This window comes from Rutidosis leptorrhynchoides, chromosome 9 (genome assembly GCF_046630445.1).
Source record: "Rutidosis leptorrhynchoides isolate AG116_Rl617_1_P2 chromosome 9, CSIRO_AGI_Rlap_v1, whole genome shotgun sequence".
Taxonomy (NCBI): domain Eukaryota; kingdom Viridiplantae; phylum Streptophyta; class Magnoliopsida; order Asterales; family Asteraceae; genus Rutidosis; species Rutidosis leptorrhynchoides.
Genome location: NC_092341.1, coordinates 74967743 through 74983682, shown reverse-complemented (window position 1 = coordinate 74983682; position 15940 = coordinate 74967743). Strand labels below are relative to the sequence as shown.

Below are 15940 nucleotides of genomic sequence, written 5' to 3'. Positions count from 1 at the left end.
ATTGACCGAGCCTTCTTGAAGGTAAGAAATATCAATGTACTGTCTCGTGTTAGCAACACTAAAATTTCCATCACTAGAAATCGACCAACTACAACCATCTTTAGAACTCGAAAGAGTAACACCACCAAGTTCCGAGACCATATCGATAAGCTGATATGTCGAATGAGTACCATTAACATCACGCAACCAATTCCATCTCCAAACTCCATTAACCAATCGATCAGATAACTTACAATCATTATTTACCTCTAAATGAAACAAACAGGGATATTTTTCTTTCAAAACCACATCATTTATCCATTTATCCTTCCAAAAGCAAACATGATTACCGTCACCCACCCGAATCCGTAAAACATCATTAGGAAGAAAACCTTTAGAAACTGCATTACGGCACACACCTATGATGTTCACCCACAAGCCAGAACTGACATTATCATCTTCATTCAACCCCGCTGATGTACCATAAATCGCAACTATCACCTTTGTCCAAAACGCATCATTATTGACACGCAAACGCCATAACCATTTACAAAGTAACGCCAAATTAAATGACTTTAAACTACGAATATTTAAGCCCCCTTTTTCAAAAGCCGCCATGGTAAGATCCCATCTAACCCAATGCATCTTTCTGTTATTTTCCGTGCTACCCCAAAAAAAAAAAAAGAGGATCGTATACCCTCCAAATCATTGAAAACCGACTTCGGACATCTAAAAATAGATAAATAATAAATAACAAGGCTACCGAGAACCAACTTTACCAGGGTTAAACGCCCACCAATAGAAAGCATGTTTGCCTTCCAACCCGTTAGCCATTTCTTAAACCTCTCAATCAACGTCTTCCAACCACCAACTCGATTCATGTTGACCCCAATGGGAAATCCCAAATATGTGAAGGGAAATGTCCCATGAGCACACCCTGAAGCTAAGATAAAAGCATTAATATCATTATCTTGCACCCCCACTCCATAAATGTTCGATTTCGACATGTTGATTTTTAAACATGAAAGTCCAAAAAATCATTAAAGACATTAATGGTGTTAACCAAACTCTCCAAACACCACTCCGAAACGACCATCGCGTCATCCGCATAAAAGAGATGAGACACATCAAACGAGGGGTTTCCAACTTTCGCACTACGAATCCGCCCATCGATAACACCATCCCGAAGCATCAAGTGCAGGCCTTCCATGACAATTAAAAACAAAAAAGGGTTCATTGGATCTCCTTGGCGCAAACATCTTTGAATTTCGAATTCATGAGTCGGACTACCATTAATAAGAACGGACGAACGTGCATTTTCGAGACACATCATCACCCACTTTCGCCATCTAGGACCAAACCCAAACAAATTAAGCATATGATCAAGAAAGCGCCAAGACACCGTATCATAGGCTTTTTCAAAATCTACTTTTAAAACTAGTAACTTTTTTTTCAACTTTTTATACCAACCAATCGTCTCTGAAAGAATTAAAGGACCATCTAGAATCTGTCGTCCCGCTACAAAAGCCGACTGCTCGTTATTAATCACCGAATCAATCACCCTAGCAAGACGATTGGATAAGATCTTTGTAATAATCTTAAATTGCACCCCAACTAGAGATATAGGCCGATAATCGGAAACACTAGCTGGATTTATCACCTTCGGAATCAGAGAAATAAACGATGATCTGGCCCCATTAGGCAATCGGCACTCATTAAAAGTTGATAACAAAGACGCTCCAATATCATCACGACGACTATCCCAATAGAATTTAATAAAATCAAAAGAAAAGTCATCCGGACCCGGTGCTTTATCACTACCAGAAACCCACACCGCCGCTCGAATTTCAAACTCTGTTATATCTTTATCCAGCTCGTGTTTATCACAGTCAGAAAAAAAAATTCTGGCCGCAAGGAAGGAAATTCAACATCAACATCAGCCTTTGTAAACTTATTTGTGAAGAAATCAAAAAAAAAAAAAAAGTCCTTGATATTTGTAGGATCTGAAATCCAGTCTCCGTTCGAATTAATGCCTTTAATTGATTGCCCGTTACGCCTCTGTTTCAGAGTATTGTGGAAGAATTTCGAGTTCTCATCGCCTTCTACATCCCATTTAATACGCGCCTTTTGAAGTGTGTCCGCATCCTCTATTTTAAAAATTTTATTCAGTTCCATGCTGATATCTTGTTTTTCAATTAATTCCTCATCAGTAGCCAAGTTTGAGCCCACATTCCCATCTATCACTTCCAATCTGTTCAATATCTTATTTTTCTAGAACAATTCGCTACCCGTTTTGCAGTAATCCAAGTTTTCAAGATTGTCTTCAAATATTTTAATCTGTCATGAAATGACTCCAAAGCAATATATTGAGGATTACTAATACCTTTGGTTATAAGTTGATCGAAGTCCGGGTAATCAACCCACGAGTGAAAAAATTTAAACGGAGTCGGCCCAAAATTCATAACTTCATTATGAAACAGTAATGGAAGATGATCAGACGCACCACGTGGAAGCGTAATAAGTTTAGGGTCCCTGAGTATCGACAAAACGTTCAAAGAGACAAGCACCCTATCGATACAACTCATTTTTGTGGCGGCTTTGATGAACCTCATAAATCTCCTACCTCCCAATGGGACATCCATGAGACCGGTATTGCCAATTAAGTTGTTGAACACATATGCTTCCTCTCTATTAAAAACCGAGCCAAATCTTTCTCCTTCCTCACTTACCTCATTAAAATCTCCAAAAACAACAAATTCTCCAACATTATCACGAATATATGTGCCAATAAAGTGCACATATAATTCATTCATCTTTAAAACCTCAAGATGCACTGTTAGATATATGTTATATGATTCTATATTCAGGTCCACATGAATTATTCTTTTTTGGTATAGGCTACCAGATGGTCATAATTTTTTTTTTCAATGTAGGCTATATACCTAGAAAAATACTATTGTAGGTTATGTACTTTGAAAAAGTGTGCTAATGTAAACAAAAGGTGACCGGTTACTTGCTAAACCGGTCATCTTCATCTTAATTTTCATCTTCATCTTCATCTTCAACAGCAAAATCCGGCAGAATCCATGGCGGTTAATGGTGGTGCAAATCGAAAGCACCTCAAAACTTAACCAGAACTCATCAAAATTTGTAGTTAGCTGTGGTAGATCATTTTAAACATAAACCCATTGATGAATTTCACAAACACATAATCAAATATGAGAAATGAGTCGATTTTAGTAACGATTGTTTGGAGAAAAAAAATGCTGATAACTCGATTTTGCTGATGTTTTGGATCTAGAATCTTCGCATAATTTGTTTATCACTGCTCAAGGATTGTGTTTCAATCAATTTTGAGGATCAATTTTATCAAATTTCACTTTGAAGAATTTTGTTCTTCGTATTCTCTTAACAGCAGGTTAACAAGTTTTAGTGGTTGATATTAACACATTCTTTTAAAGTATATAGCCTACAATAGTATTTTTTTATTTATTTTTTATTTATTTTTTATTTTTTTTTTGTATATGGCCTACATTGGGATATAAAAAAATATATGTCCATTTGGTAACCTAAACCCTTCTTTTTTGGGTTCGCAGTGGATACCTCTCTAGCGACAACCACATTGGGTTCACAACAATTATTCTTAATACATGAATAATCTGTCTTCTCTTGATTTAACTTAATGACCATGAAGTGACTCAATTTCTTTTGTATGAGCAGACTGCAGGCCTAATGAACTTGATTAAGAGTTAACAACCTTTAACTAACTAATCCTAACTACTTACACTTCTAGCCTCCCAACTTTAGATAATCATATTTCTAACCCTGCACTTTGTTTGCTTTCTAACTGTGGTAAACTGTCGTGTCTACACGATTACACTTGTAATCACTTCCATGGTCCTGTATCGTAACTTAAAAAGTCAAAGTTACAGCAGAACCACATTAAAAAGGGGGAATTTGGGGAAAAAAATGTCTAGGATGTTGAAATGACAAAAACAAAGAATCAATTATAAAGCTTTGGTTTGGGCATTTTCCAAAAAATAGGGAAACAGAAAACTTAGGTATAGATTCTAAAAATGAATTCTTCTATATGTGGTTATGTCATTGAAAATAGCTAAAACTAACTTCTGCTATTTTCAAAGTTTGTTCAATTCATTTTTAGGTACTCTAAACAACTACGTCGCCGACTGTATCTATGTTTTCTTCAGAAGGAACTCGTTAAGCGTTTGAATAAACACGTATGATCTAGTTGTAAAAGATGGTAGGTTTGAACTAGTTTTCAAGGATTTTATGAACAAAATGAACAACACACTAACAAGCCACTTTCTTGATAATTGATGGATGTGAGGGGTTTTTATTCTGTATGATCACATATTCCTCATGTCATATTTTTTGGGCCCAAATTAGATCATAGCCTTGGCTTAGGAAATCACTTTTTTGGGTAAATATTTGTTGGATAACATTCCTAACATCTTTTGGTTTTGGAACAACAATGACTATTGATGTTTATAAGCAGTGGTCTTGGCTGCATGTTTAGTTTTATCATTTAAATTGACCATAAATGCAACGAGACTCGCACAAACGACCACAAAGAGAAATATGAAAGCAAATTGTAATTAACATATTGTATTATATTAACAAGATACTTTAAAGCACATCTAGTAGTAGTGTACGACTAAAAATGAAGGTGTAAAAAACACCTCCCAAAAATATAAGTGGTTCCATCAATGATTAATTTTATTTTAATGATAAATTATACATAGGATTAATCAAAGATTGAATTAATGGTAGGTTTAATATTCAACCTAATGTCTTCAAAAGTTAAAACTAAAATCCTCAAGTCCTTTAAGAGAAACAAAAAGGAACTCAATGCAACAACCTGGATAGGGCTTTATTGTACAATAAAAGAGGCGAGCTTACACAATTTAATTAATTTACTTAATACGAGGGGGCACCAAGGTTCGAAGCAAGCCTTAACAGGTCACTGAAAACTCCACCAGCCGTCACTTCGGCTCCAGCTCCCGGACCACGAACAATCAAAGGTTGTTTATTGTACCTTTCAGTTGTAAAAGCAATAATGTTATCAGAACCTGATAGCTGAGCGAAAGGGTGGTGTTTATTGTATCGTTGCAACTCCACAAGCCCCTTCTGGTTTTTAACATCCACCACCCCTACGTATCTTAAAACCTGAATAAAAATAAAATTATATTAGACAACATAAGCAATACAATAAAAAGTATGTCTGGCAAACGAGTCGGGTATATCGGGACCAAACAGGTTTAGGTCAAAAAGGGTTATGGGTCGAACGGGTTTCAATTTTCAAACGAGTCAAGTCCAAACGAGTTGGGTCGGGTCAAGACCCATTTTTTCTTATAAATCTTAAAATGATATTTTTTCCCCAATTTTTTTAGTTTTTTAAATTTAATTTTTAATTTTTAATTATTTAAATTTAATATTTTTAATACTATTTTTATTATTTTTTTAGTTGTTTTTTATTTTTTTCAATTTTTTAAATTTTTCACTTTTAGTATTTTTTTTTATTCATTTATACATCTTTTTTTTCATAAAAAATTTAAATTTTTATATCTCTATTTTATTTTTAAATCTTTTTGGTTTTTTACATTTTTCCATATTGGGAATAGGTTTCAACGGGTCTAGATGGACCTTTTAATATATAATTAATGGACTAAAGTTGGGTCCATATTAGACCCATTCTCTTTGTTTTCTAGAGACCCAATGAACCCAAATGGTTGACCCAATGGACCCAACTTATGAAGTATGGGTCTTAATTGTCGGGCATAATAAAAAGGCAAAAAGATCAACAATCTACATAAAAATCAAGTAAAAGTTACCTCTCCGGCATCCTCTGCAGATTTCCGTTTGGTAGCGATATCTTTGTCGAACGATGGTAGCTGCTGCATAAAATCATCTACTGATGCGGTGTCCTGAACAATTCACATAGGATATTATTAATCTTGTTATTTTTTCTGATCATGGTGTCATGTATATATTAGTGTATCGAAATCTATGTAAAAAATGGAATATGTATTCATTTAAGAAAAGGATAAAGTGGTTTCACCTTTAATGAATCTGGCACAAGGCTTTGGACAGGGATATCTGAAAGTTCCAGCTTTAAACCACATTCTCTGGCAAGAATAATCACCTGTGATAATATTTTAACTCAGTTAATAAACACCAAATTCGCATGAAAAAATTGATATCATATGAACCAAGCTACTTTGTAATGTTTGATCTGAGTATGTATATGAGCAATAACTGTGTTGTGATTCTTGTAGGACTTTGGAATTAAATATCAAAATATTATGATGTACTGCCATGGTTGCAAAAGGCCGATGCGGCGGTTTAGTGACTAGCCTGTCCCAATTCGAAGAACGACATTTAATAAGTCGCGCAACGATCAAAAGTCGGGTAAAAGTCGGTCAAGAAACTTGAAGGGTTCTATGGTAGCAACCACAAGATGAGATAAGCTAAATTAGTGTGTGGTGAATAAAAAGATGATAATGATGAAGGATGAAAAGCCAAAAAAGTTACCTTTCTGGCAACATCGGTTCCAGCAAGATCATCTCTAGGGTCAGGTTCGGTGTAACCTGCTGCTTTAGCCTCAACCACTACTTCACTGAATGCTCTTGTGTCAACAAAATTGTTGAATATGTAGCTCAATGTCCCACTGCAAAGACATACGAGAAATTTATGTGAACATATTCATCCAGTTCATCAACTTCAAAAAGTTAACCACTCTTGCATATATAAAACAAGAGCACCAATCCAATATAAATACATATAGATTTATAAAATATATAAACAAATTAAAATGGATCAAACCCACAAAGAAAAGTGCATCTTAAAACATGGTAAGTTACAAACCACAAATAAAGGAATTAAAAAGGGAGGGAAAAGGGAAGTAAAAGAAAGTTATAAAAAAAATAACTTCGTTGCGGGCTGGGTTTTTTCGGTTAACGATCGATTAATTTAACACGTAAAAAAAAGAGTTGACTGTCGGTTAACTGGACGTTTAAAGAATAAAGAAATGAAAAGGGAAGGGTGGAAAAAGAAGTAAAAAAAGTTTTTCAAAAAAAAAAAAAAACTGATTACCAAAATACCCCCAAAGTTGGGGGTATTTACAGCCTTGCCACTGTCATGTTGACAGTGGCAAGGCTCATCACATTTAGTATTACTGATAATGATAATGATAATGATAATGATAATAATGATAATGATAATGATAATGGTAATGATAATGATAATGATAATTGATACTTTATGTTTCTCATTAAGTACTGCTTTTATCTTTTAACAAACGGGTAAAAAGGTTGCCTAATTGACCTGAAAATTCCTTCGATTTTTATGATCTTGTCCCCTGTTTGAAGGAGATCTCGTAGAGTATGCATAATTGGAAGACCAGCTCCAACAGTAGCTTCATAGAAGTAATGAGTAAACGATTGCCTTTGAAGAGCCCGTATCTTCAAATACTGCATCAAGTACATAAAAACCATCATCAAGAGCTATAAAAAGAATAATCTTTAACTTCATTCATTGATGAAGTTGCACAATTAACGGGCTTAAAAGACCAAAACTGGATGGTCCGATCCAGATTACATCTGGGTATAAACATGATACCTTATCAAGTGATCCAGAATTTGCTTTCTTATTTGGGGTGATGACGTGAATTCCTGTGTGCAACCAGTCATGGTAGTGGTCTGCAACCTCAGTGCTTGATGTACAGTCGACTAATACCGTATTAGGGATAAAATGATTCCCGTGCACATGTTGAACAAACTTCTTAAGATCGGCTTTTTCTCCTTTCTCCTTCTCAAGTTCTTTCCATTTAGAAAGATCAATACCCCTATAAAAGGTAGGAAACATTACCAGAGGAAATACATGACCATAGAACGTACGAATATACAAAAAATTACTGTACTTTAAATACCACAACACCACTAGATATATGTTTGATTTATTTAGCAAATAAATACATCAGTTATCAATGCTTTCTTTTTCTCTATGTAACATTAACATTTAACACAATAAAAACAATCATGTGATCCTTGAGGGTTCATAATATTAAGAATTATCATACAATGTGAAATTGGTTGACGACAAAAGATGACTAATCCTCAAGACAAACGAGGCTTACTGGTAACCTGACTCATATTTTTTGTTCAATCGTCTAGATCTATCTATTTCTATTTATATATAATAGGAAAGGACAAGATGCACATTAATTGGTTAGAAAATAGATGAGATACTACTTAAAAAGGATATCGTAAGTAAGATATTTGAATATTAACAAATGACACTTACGTGTCACTCAGCAGCATTTTTGACGATCCAATGATACCCATGACACGTAGATCGGTTTTAGACTTTTCCTTCAGGACCGCTGCCTGCAACAGAAAAAATATTAATTTGTTCAGAAGTGATCAATAATAAATTCCTTTAAAAACCTAAAATACGCAGGAAGGAACGGAAATCATCAAAGATAAAAAAAAAAATATAGTTATCCAACTGCATTAACTATATTCTAAAGCTGTTTCGCGTTTTGACCAAATGATGTTGCAACCTTTATGGAATAAAAGAAGTACCTTACCATGGCTTTATTATTAACGTATACAGTGGCCCCCAGTCAATACCAATGCGTATGGATGATAAAAAAAAATGTAAAACTCACATAGTCCCACCAACCGAAAGTAAAGCACACAAAAAATGAAATGAAATTTGAAAAATACCTGATCCCGAAGCTGATTAAGTAAAGTGGCACCTATCAGCCCAGGTCCAATGATACCCACTGCTATCGACGTTTTCGAAAGATAGAATCTTGAATGCACTGCTCTTAGGGCTCTTACACAATCTTCCCGTTTAATAACCACAGTAACGTTGTACTCAGAGCATCCTTGTGCTATAGCCCGGACATTAATATTAGCCTTCATTGAAATAAAGTTACAACCATCATAACTAAACGAACATAAAAATAAAATTACAAACTACATACAAAGTCTGTAGATGCAAAAGCAGAAACGCGATATAAGAGGCTTGCATGAAACCATATATGTATGTCAATCAAAGATGTACATAACTGACCTTTGCAAGTGCATTAAACAATGTTGCACTAACACCAGGAGTGCTGGCCATTTTTTGGCCAACGGCTGCAAGAATGCTACAGTTTGGAATTACTGCAACCTGGAAAGAAACAAAAATTAAACACACACACACACACAATAAAATAAATAAATAAATAAATAAAGATGAGTCATATATAGAGATGAATTAAACATGTATCCAGTATATAAATAGGTTAACAGTTGTTAGAGGCCAAGATAAGTCCTTAATATGTACATTTTATTTTAAAAAATATATATATGCCATGATATATAACAAATACACAAGTTTTTCTCCATAGTCCATATGCATGCAACATCATCTTTAATTTTTTTTAAAGACACGAATAATGCTTAAAAAGAAATTACTGCAAATATTAGGTCAAAAGCTAAATAAACCACATTACAATCCTGACTTAATGAGAGACATATGACCTAATTCCAGATTTTGTTTTTATATCATTTAATTAATTGTCTCCAATTAAGATAACTAAACAACCTGCAGACCTTAAACTTTCTTCAATTTTATTCTTGCACTATTTATTATCCAAGCACTCAAATTTTACAAAGGTGTCACCAAATAAGTGTTTTCAGTTCCACATGTCATGAAGTTATCAAATACTAGCATTCAAGTAGGTTATTCGCCTAGTCAGCGAAATATAACATTGCATGTGCAATATGAGCAACATTGTACAGAACTTCTGCAAATGGTCACCAATAAAATTTTCAAATGTCGCAAGTCGGGGACAAGTCGGTAGGGACCTTGGAGGAACAATTCGGTTAGGGCCTTGGAGGGACAAGCCGTTCGGGACCTTGAAGGGACGAGTCGGGCGTTGACCAACGTTGACTTTTAGTAATAAATGAATTAGACATATATATATTACACATATTTATATCAAATAAAAAGTATATGAAATATAGATATGGGAAACAAAATCTAATTTTAAAAAATATAAAAATTTTGACCAATTTTGACCGACTCTGACCCGACTCACACCAACTTTGACTGAATTTAACCCGACTTTTTAGCGTTGACAGACTAGACTTTTTAGGCATTTTTGTGAGAAACATGACGGGTTAGTCGGACTCGGCCAACTTTTACAACAATGGGCACACGCACCTGAGAGAGACGTCCGACGCTCAAAGCTTGACTAAATCGAGCTTCTAATGCCTTTGCAACTGCTTTGACTTCCTTCTCAGGTACAGCAAAGCACACAGAATGTTCACTACTAGCCTGTATTAACACCATACAAACATAAGAAACAATTATGTATATGATTAATAATTGATAATTCATAAAACCATGAACACAAGTACCTGAGATATCATGATGACGTTAGCTCCAACATCTTTTACAGCACCAAAAATGGCACTAGCTGTACCCGGAACACCAGCCATTCCAGTTCTGAAAAAGCATTACAAGAATCTACATTACACAAAAATGTAAACATTGGGTAAATGTGATATAACGACCTGAAGATGGCACGAAATGCAAAACAAGCTCACCCCTCAACATTTACAAGGGCCAAGTTGTCAATTGTTGCAAACCCTTTTACATAAGTTTCCAAGTTCATATTTTCTTCATTATCACAATTAGGTACCCTGCAAATCTTTGTTCCAGGTGCTGATAGGTTGAAGATGTTTCTGATAACAATGGGGATGTCATATTGCATGACTGGGATGATAGTCCGAGGATGTAAAACATTCGCCCCAAAATATGACTGCATTAAGCATCTAAGTTGGTTACAAACATATTTGAGAAGGGTTCACGATATAAGCAAAAAAAGATGAGTAAGTTTACCATTTCCCATGCCTCTTGATACGATAAGGTGTTCAGTATGACAGCCTCACTAACTGCAAAGTAAATTTTCTATAAAATGCCTAGTGATGTATAAAAGAAGTTACAAAATACACAGATATCAGCATTAGAAAAAGTTGGCAAAATGGGTGGGACAGGTGGGTTGGTAATGAACTAAAATGGGTTCAAATCAAAGAGGATAACAAAATGTATGTGTCGAAATATGTCGGGTTGTGATACTCAAGACCTTTTGTCCAACAATCATAAATTTCGTAGATACTTTGTGTCAGATATGATTACAAATATTATACTCGTACTATTTTAAGATAATATAATGCAATACATAAAACTGATTTAGATGGTTTTATGCATTAGATGTATACTTTGGGTGACTTTCGTCTTTCGACCGGTTTCCTTCTTTCCTGATTAAATTGTTTACATCACCAGTTAAAGATAAAGCAGGTCCCGATTCAACCCATTCATAAGTAAATGGGTCAATACTACCATTCTAGACAAATCCTATATATGAGTCCCAGTGCATAGTGCTAAAGTAATAGAACGTAGAAGATATCAATGGTTGACTATTTTAAAAAAACATGAGCCATCTCGCCTAAAATATGTAACTAACCTTTTCTAGGATCTGCACTATATACACCATCAACATCTGTCCAAATTGTTACTTGACCAGCCCTGAATAAAGCACCCATAATAGCAGCCGAGAAATCGCTTCCGTCCCTCTTTAAAGTTGTAGGTATATTTTGAGGTGTACTAGCTATAAAACCCGTAGCAACAACTACCTTCGAAGGATTTTTTAAAAGCCAGTCATCAAGTCTTCTCTCTGACTCCTCATAATCGGGGTCCACTTGATTAGAACCAGCAGGTGTCACAATAAGAACGTCTCGCGCGTCCATCCACTTACAATCTATCCCACCCTGAAAAAATATATATTAAAAAAATATATAAACCTAGGAAGAGTATGTAAGCTGTAGTAACTCATGTTGACAAGATCTATTTTTATAAGATATTCAACAGCAAAAGTAATCAACACAACAGAACCTTTCTGAGGACAGATGATAATATTTGTGCAGACCATAACTCTCCGTGTCCAACAACAAAAGCTGAAAACGATTCTGTAGCATGTCCAGCTGAAGAACACATAGACATTATTATTCAGTACTCAGCAGTGTTGTAAAAAACGAAGGATACGGACATCGCAACGGATTTACTTGTGTACCGTCGCAACGGATCTAGAAACGTGTAAAAAAGGGTCAGCGATTAAACAACGGTCAAAAACCTTTGAAAAACAATCAAGACGGGTTGAGACGGGGTCGAATGATGACTTTCAATATATATTTTAAACATAAAAATTATTTCAAATTAAATAAAGATATTTGCTTTCAATTTTATATTTGAAATATACATACAAAGTCAACGTTGGTTAACATCCGTCTCGACCGCGTCTGGACCCCGACTTAACCGTTGTGATGCTCCAAGGTCCCGACTATCTCGACCCCGTCTCGCGTCTTTTACAACCTTTGGTACTCACTAATCAGACATGGTTAGTGTTGCAGATCTCGGAATTACTCGGTAAGTACTCAGTTTTGGCAACTCAGGGGAGTACTCGGCGAGTTTTCGGTCAAATTCGGTAAAATTTGGTCAAACTTGGTCAAACTCGTTCAAAACTCGGGATTACTCGTAAAATCAGTCAAAACTCGGCCAAAACTGTGGATTTCTCGGAAAATCAGTCAATGTTGGTCAAAACTCAGTCAAAAATGTTCAAAGTCAAACTTGGTCAACATCCGAGTAATCCCTGAGTACGCGAATACTCCCTAAAAAGTCACGACCAAGTACTCCCCGAGTAGAAATTTTCGCAACCTTGGACATAGTAAGGGCATACACACGGAAGAGCAAGAGAGAACATGAAACCTATATAAATTGCATGCAGCATTGCTCTGAGGTTACAAATGTCCGAACTTAGAATAGACAAGAAGTTAGTAAGCTCAACCCCGTCAAGTAAATCATGTGCAGTCTGCTTGTGCTTTTCGAATACAGCATCAAGTGCCAATTTATAGGAATCGTCTCGTGACTGTGCTTTTTCAATAAGATCATACATCATATCTGTAACTTTAGACATTGCTGATACAACAACCAGTTTACTTTCAGAACTGTCTCCAATAATAATATTAGCAACATTCTGGATTCTTTCGGAAGTTCCTACACAGGTCCCACCAAATTTATGGATTGACCAAGTGTTACCCTTGACAACCGGACACTTCACAGAAACTTCGGATATTGAAACGTCTGAGAAATTGATCAAACAAACAGCACAAATGATTCAATGGTATAGCAATAGCTACATATGAATAGAAGTTGGTGAGACAAATGCTTATATTTAGACCTGTTGTAACTGAAGCAGAAACTTTAAGGGAGTAAGGCTCTCTTTTGTCAAAATGAATAGGAAATCCTGCTCTGAATTGCAAATTATATGCACAACTTTAGAGCTTTAACAGCTAATCAAGAGTTCAAAAAAAACTGAAAATGAAAATTTAAGTGTATACAGATTAAATAAACTTTAAAAGCATTCAAAAGGAGTACAATGGCCTTATGAGAAAGTAAGGGGAAAATACATATAATTATAATTATCCATTAATTGACACTGGCAGTTATCTAGCCTCGCATATTTAGTTCAAATCTCGCCTTGTGAGTGAAGACATGGGTACTGAAGCTACTTAGCTACAGATTATATTACATAGGCATAATGTTACATACTAATAGCACGTACATTATTTTTGACAGGCTGCATGTTTAGGTAAGCCTATTAGACCTTATAAGTTTCTTCTATGAATCAATAGTCTCATTTACATGTAATTTTAAGTTCTGTATCTGTATATCCAAAAAGCATCTAAGGTATTTGTAACTCATTCGAGATACATGCATCAACTTCATTCATTTTGATGTCACTACAGATAAACCTAATTTAGAGATTAATATTTCATCATCTCATGAAACAATAAATACCATAAGTAAGAACTCTGATAATTAGATTAAAGCCTTTGAAACATAACACTTAGTCCTCCATTATTTTGTAATAGCATGCTTCTAAATGTAACCACTATATTTGTTTAGTCATATTACAATAATCCAACCAACTTTCTTTTAGTCAATATTAAAGAACGCAGAAATAGGATAGTTATTTTCAAAAGGTTGCACATAACTGAGAACCACTTGAATCGTCGGTTAATTGCTTACAATTAATAGGGTAATATTTCTCCTTGAATTTCTGGTATCAAATAACAAAGTCAAAAGTGAAATACTTACTTGCAAGTCAAAGTGCGTTGAAGGTGAGAGAATGCATTTGATAAGCAGATCCTAGACTTCGTATCAGCGGCTGCATCATGCGCTGATAACTGGGAGCACAGTCTAGGCAGATACGACGGCGAAATAGAACTCAACAATGCCATTCTTTCTTACCTAGTCTGACACATTAACAAAGTGAACAAGCTACATTAATAAGAAATGGTGTTTAGATAACTTAAGTCGCAATATGTGGCTTATAGATCCTTTGTAATCATTGGTTGCTTTTACGGTATTATACAATGATAATCAAAATAGATAATTGTGCAGGTGTTTAACAAATTCAGATTATCACCAACAGGTAATATTGTGTTCTACTTACAACACAGTAAAAATAATAAAAATAAACCAAAGAAAATAGTAGATTGAATATTCACTAACCGTAAAGGGAAGAAGACGGCAGTGCTGCTACTTTTGTGGCTTTTTAAGAAAATGTTAGTGATATAAATGAAGATACGCAGGTTCCCTAGTCCAAAAACTTGTTCGAAAAAAGGTGATAGCTTGTTTAATTAGAACACCATAGTTATTGAAGTCAAAACTGGAGGACACAAATCATTATCCGACTTAAAATACCTATCACGCACGAGTTAAACAAACACTTAATAAAAGTAAAGGTCAATTCACGAATCAAAGTATTAACAAAAATAAACCGAATATAAGCAGATTCAAGTGGACTAACACGTTTAATTTATGTAATAGTCTCAAAACAGCTATGTAAGATATATTTAAATTATATTTATATTTGTATTTATCTGGATATATAAATATATATATCATAATCATAATCCATAATTCCACAATACATATACATATATATATTACATATTACATATTACATATTACATATTTACATATATATATAATAATATATCCTATATACATATAAAATGAGTGTAATTTCAAAGTATAGACAGTGATGTTTGATGAACATAAATCCAAACTAACCAGGCCAAATGTGCACAAATTGGACTCTGTAACTTAATTACTTAATACACAACTAAAAAAAACTTAATTAATACAGTAGTCTCAAACAGCTATATATGATATATGATATATGATATGCATTATATATGATATATTTAATATTTAATTTGTATATATAAATACAAATCAAAATCATAATCAATCCATAATTCCAAAATTTCCATAACAGATATGATAATAATCCGATATATATATCAAATGAGTGATTATTTCAAAGTATGTAGACAGTGATGTTTGATGACCATAAATTCAAACTAACCAGGCCAAATGCGGAGGACAAATTGGACTCTGTAACGGATAATGCACTTACAGCTGCCGTTAACGGCGGAAGACGGCGATAGAGAAACAGAAAACGGCACCGGTTGATATTTACTGAATTATTAATAATAATTGTTGGAGTATAAACCCTAGAGTTAAGTTATTAAAAAATACTGTGCACCAAGCCACCAATCACACAATTATACTGTAGTGGTATGTATTTGTACAGTGTTGTAGTGTGCATTGTATTGTATTTGTTTGGCAATACATGTGGGGCCAGATATGTAAATCTCAGAAGGGACCGGATTATGATTTGGCCAAGCTTCTTCCATTTAACACCACACATAATTTCTCACATGTAGACCGGGCTAAAATATTTAAAATATTTATATTTATATTTTATATATTATATTTTATAACTACTACTTTCAACTTTTTTTTATTGAAGAGA

At 34.5% G+C, this 15940-nt stretch overlaps 1 protein-coding gene across 2 annotated transcripts; it reads right to left on the bottom strand.

Annotated features, from left to right (window-relative positions):
* Nucleotides 1-4708: 4708 nt before the first annotated feature.
* LOC139869424 (bifunctional aspartokinase/homoserine dehydrogenase, chloroplastic-like) lies at nt 4709-15694 on the bottom strand. 2 transcript variants are annotated; one of them, XM_071857741.1, is made up of 20 exons: nt 15491-15694; nt 14629-14820; nt 14212-14369; nt 13292-13362; nt 12820-13194; nt 11950-12038; nt 11522-11825; nt 10897-10949; nt 10602-10816; nt 10413-10500; nt 10216-10329; nt 9079-9177; nt 8727-8921; nt 8302-8384; nt 7618-7843; nt 7324-7469; nt 6532-6667; nt 6059-6142; nt 5832-5924; nt 4709-5166 (listed from the first exon to the last, which is right to left on the bottom strand). In XM_071857741.1, the coding sequence occupies exons 3-20, from the start codon at nt 14352-14354 to the stop codon at nt 4918-4920; spliced, it is 2763 nt and encodes a 920-aa protein (XP_071713842.1). In that variant the 5' UTR covers nt 14355-14369; nt 14629-14820; nt 15491-15694; the 3' UTR covers nt 4709-4917. The 2 variants fall into 2 exon arrangements, with proteins under 2 accessions (XP_071713842.1, XP_071713844.1); XM_071857743.1 differs by having other exon boundaries at nt 15542-15694.
* Between the last annotated feature and the right edge of the window lie 246 nt (nt 15695-15940).

Excerpts from the sequence above, each read along its gene's own strand:
- LOC139869424 (XM_071857741.1), bottom strand. The coding sequence starts at position 14,354 with ATGGCATTGTTGAGTTCTATTTCGCCGTCGTATCTGCCTAGACTGTGC. Across the intron at positions 13,195-13,291 it reads TTCTGCTTCAGTTACAACAG|ACGTTTCAATATCCGAAGTT; the intron begins GTCTAAATATAA and ends TCAATTTCTCAG. Across the intron at positions 9,178-10,215 it reads GCGTCGGACGTCTCTCTCAG|GTTGCAGTAATTCCAAACTG; the intron begins GTGCGTGTGCCC and ends GTTTCTTTCCAG.